The sequence below is a fragment of the Limulus polyphemus genome, unplaced genomic scaffold, assembly GCF_000517525.1.
Source record: "Limulus polyphemus unplaced genomic scaffold, Limulus_polyphemus-2.1.2 Scaffold479, whole genome shotgun sequence".
Taxonomy (NCBI): domain Eukaryota; kingdom Metazoa; phylum Arthropoda; class Merostomata; order Xiphosura; family Limulidae; genus Limulus; species Limulus polyphemus.
The window spans coordinates 216,592-220,455 of NW_013666089.1; the positions used below are offsets into that span (position 1 = coordinate 216,592).

General features: G+C 34.8%; 1 protein-coding gene across 4 annotated transcripts in view; it reads left to right on the forward strand.

Annotated features, from left to right (window-relative positions):
• Positions 1-3,864, forward strand: part of LOC106458517 (nuclear factor 1 C-type-like) — an 87,195-nt gene that overhangs the window by 38,729 nt on the left and 44,602 nt on the right. For all 4 annotated transcript variants that reach the window (XM_013918038.2, XM_022384751.1, XM_022384752.1 and 1 more), the window contains exon 3: positions 2,115-2,270. In XM_013918038.2, the coding sequence (XP_013773492.1) occupies positions 2,115-2,270 (156 nt within the window). The remainder of the gene's footprint in view (positions 1-2,114; positions 2,271-3,864) is intronic.

Consider the following 3,864-nt stretch of genomic DNA (forward strand, 5'->3'; position numbering starts at 1 on the left):
AAAACAGGATTTATAAATGAATAATGTCAATGAAATCCCCGATTGCTCAGTAGTAACAAAACAAACATGGACACATTATTTAGTAACACTGAGCTCCTTACTCACACACATACACACAAAACAGGATTTATAAATGAATAATGTCAATGAAATCCCCGATTGCTCAGTAGTAACAAAACAAACATGGACACATTATATAGTAACACTGTGCTCCTTACTCACACACATACACACACAAAACAGGATTTATAAATGAATAATGTCAATGAAATCCCCGATTGCTCAGTAGTAACAAAACAAACATGGACACATTATTTAGTAACACTGTGCTCCTTACTCACACACACATACACACACAAAACAGGATTTATAAATGTATAATGTCAATGAAATCCCCGATTGCTCAGTAGTAACAAAACAAACATGGACACATTATATAGTAACAGTTCGTTTTATGTATTTATGCAGAAAACTTTCAGTAGCTGACAGATTATATAGGAACTTACATTGTCCTTGTTAGTTACTAATATACATAATAAGAAACAAAACAAACTCAATACAGCAGTAGAGTATAGAAAAAAAAACGTACCAGGAGAATTAAAAGTTTGTAACTGAACAAACTTTCAATACATGGATACATTATACAAACACGTATCAGGATGTATGCGTCGTGACAAAACACACCTTCGATATATATGTGCAGATTATTTATAAGTACATGTATATAAACAGAATGATAAGTTATAGTGTCTTCCTTAAAGAACTAACTTTCGCTATATCGAAACTTGTATTTCCTTGTTCAGTGGACAGAACGAACAGCGCATGTTCAGCATGACAATTATAAATATCAAATAAGATAAATATCGGAAAGAGTGCACAAACATCGATGTTCCTACTCTTTTGTTTTACTTTTTTTTTTGCTTCTTAATTATCTAAGATCTCGATTTGATGCTGAAGGACAAAAACCAAGGAATAGCGCTGTTTGTCTGAAGTAGGCCCGGTCTGTTTACCTCTTAAATACATGTCAATGAAATAATTAGTAGGACGTCACACATTGGCATAGGTGAAAAATGTAGCGAACATGGATTGTTTGTTTATTTCTTGAACTTCACTCAAAGCGACTCGAGAGCCATTTGCTAGCCGTCTCTTGTTTAGAAGTGATAAGACTAGAGGGAAAGCAGACAGTCAGTACCACCTATCGCTAATTTTTCGGTTACTCTTAATGCTCCCACGACTGAAAGGGCGAGCATTTTCGGTGACGAGATTCGAACCCGCACGTCCTAACCACAAATCCATGCCAGGCCTAGCGAGCATGGAAGTTTTCTGACGTTACAGTTATAGAAAGTTAATGTGTATGTATTCAGTATAATTGGTAGTGAACAAATAAGTAAAGTGATAGATGTGACAGGCATATATAATAACTACTGTGTATATACTTGATGTGAATGATACTATATACAGTATAAATCATAAATACTTTGGGAGTAAGCATCTATGAATCAGGAAAACCTTTTTCGAAAATAAAATTTCCAAGATTATCAGCTTTGAAATCTCGCACGCCCATCCTTTTATAATACTGTATCTTTGCAACAAATATTTTGTCTAGTTAATAAGACTTCCATGAATAATTTGTTTTAAAAATCGTAGATAGCATAATAATTGTGTGTAATATTCAAAGTGACGCATCCTGTGTACACAGTACGTACTTTCCTGATAGCCTTGTTGCTGTTTGCCATGGAACGAAACGATTCGTTTATGATTTAGTTTTTGTGCCGTAAGATGAATTCCTTTCCTTCATTTTACTCTGTTTTTAATGTTGTTGTTTTCTTAGTGCAAAGCTACACAACGGGCTAACTGCATTCTGTCCACCCCGGCGAATCAAACCCTGGCTTTTGGTATAAACTTACCGCTGACCCATCGGGGAGTTTTTATTTAATGTCATGCTAGGTTTTTTAATTGCGTTTCGTTCGTTTTCAGGATAATTTGTTGGTTTTCAGGGCAAGCTTTTTTTATATCCATTTATTAAGTTCCTATTTCTCGGTAACTATTATACATGAATTGAATTTCTGTCTTTTTTTTATGATATATTTATTAAATTTCATTACCTTTTTCAGGATGAATTCCATCCATTTATTGAGGCTCTCCTGCCTCACGTAAAAGCTTTCTCGTACACCTGGTTCAACTTGCAAGCAGCTAAGAGAAAATACTACAAAAAACATGAGAAACGAATGACTCTGGAGGAAGAAAGAGGTTGCAAGGAAGAGTTACAGGTAAGGAGTTGTGTTAGGAAAATAGAGATGCCTACAATCGTGTGACAAAATAGTGCGGGTAAAATCTTATTTTTTCTTTCTTCTACGTATATGTAATTTTACAGCTGTTAAAAATATGAATGAAATAACACAGGCGAAACGAAATAATTTTGTATTTAATTGAGGAGCATTCCTGAAAGTTGTGTAATAAAAAAAGAAGAGAAAAAAACCGCAGTCTATCAGTTTTCCTGATTTTAGTGAAGTGAAAATAGATAGATAAATGAGCATAGGATAAATATAGAAGAAGATGCAAATAGATAGAAAGAGATAAACAAAACCATTACACACATATATGTGTATGTATGTATGTATATAGTCACACATAGACAAATTTGTGTGAGATAGCGCTCCCTATATAGAGTTTGATTCTTAGTCATTAAAAACGTTTTTGTAATTGAGACATTTTACAAACGTTACACTGTAGAGTAAATGAAAGTATACCCATACAGTGTTCTGAGTAAAGACAATAAAATCTGGGCTGCACTTATTAAGTTGTGTTGGGAAAAAAAAAGTGAAAGTTTCGGGACCTGAAGTACAAAAAATAGAGAAAGAAAAACGAGACACCATAGAAAATTACCCGAGAGACAGCACCACTAAATCTGTGTTAAGATGGAGAGGACAGACTTGAATAGGAAAGTCGCGAGAAAGGAAACGGTACTAATGGTGACTCATTTGTCTCTTTTCAACCAAAACTCCCCCTTTTACTCCCCATTATGTAGAAAGTTAATTCCAGTCGACCAACATTCTTTTACGCATTCCACTCGAACAAGCCTGTTTGAATGAAGTCAGTAAGTTACTTTTATCAAAGCCTGATAGAGAAGAACTTGTGTTTTTATTCATTCAGGGCAGAGAAGACTAATTTGTGGATCAAAATTATTCTCGCTGTCTCTAGTTTTGTGTTAGATCAGACGGGCGTGAATCTGGTTAATCATCTCTGTTCAATCATATACAATGTGTTCATCGAACTTAACCTACTCTGTGGGGAAAAAAAAATAATCTCCTAACGAGCACGATAACAGATGCTAATCAGCGGATCCCGTCCTACGTAGTAATGAGAACGAAAAAATACCGTACAGGCCCAGGCCAATGTAGAACAAGATTGTTCCGAACCAAAGAAGCATTGGACCATAGATAATTCTTTGTATCGTATTGTTGTAAAATGATGGTAACCTTTTTTACACGTTAAATACTTCTATTAAATTTAACTTAAAGTAATAGAAATGTTACTGATTAATTCATACAACTTATTTATAGCAGTATGATGTGTTGCTTGGACAACAATTACTACTTGCAACAGTGTGATGTGTTGTTTGGACGATAGTTACTATTTACAACAGTGTGATGTGTTGTTTGGACGACAGGTACTATTTGCAACAGTGTGATGTGTTGTTTGGACGACAGTTACTATTTGCAACAGTATGATGTGTTGTTTGGACGACAGGTACTATTTGCAACAGTGTAATGTGTTGTTTGGACGACAGGTACTATTGACAACAGTGTAATGTGTTGTTGGACGATAGGTACTATTGCAACAGTTATAATGTGTTGTTGGACG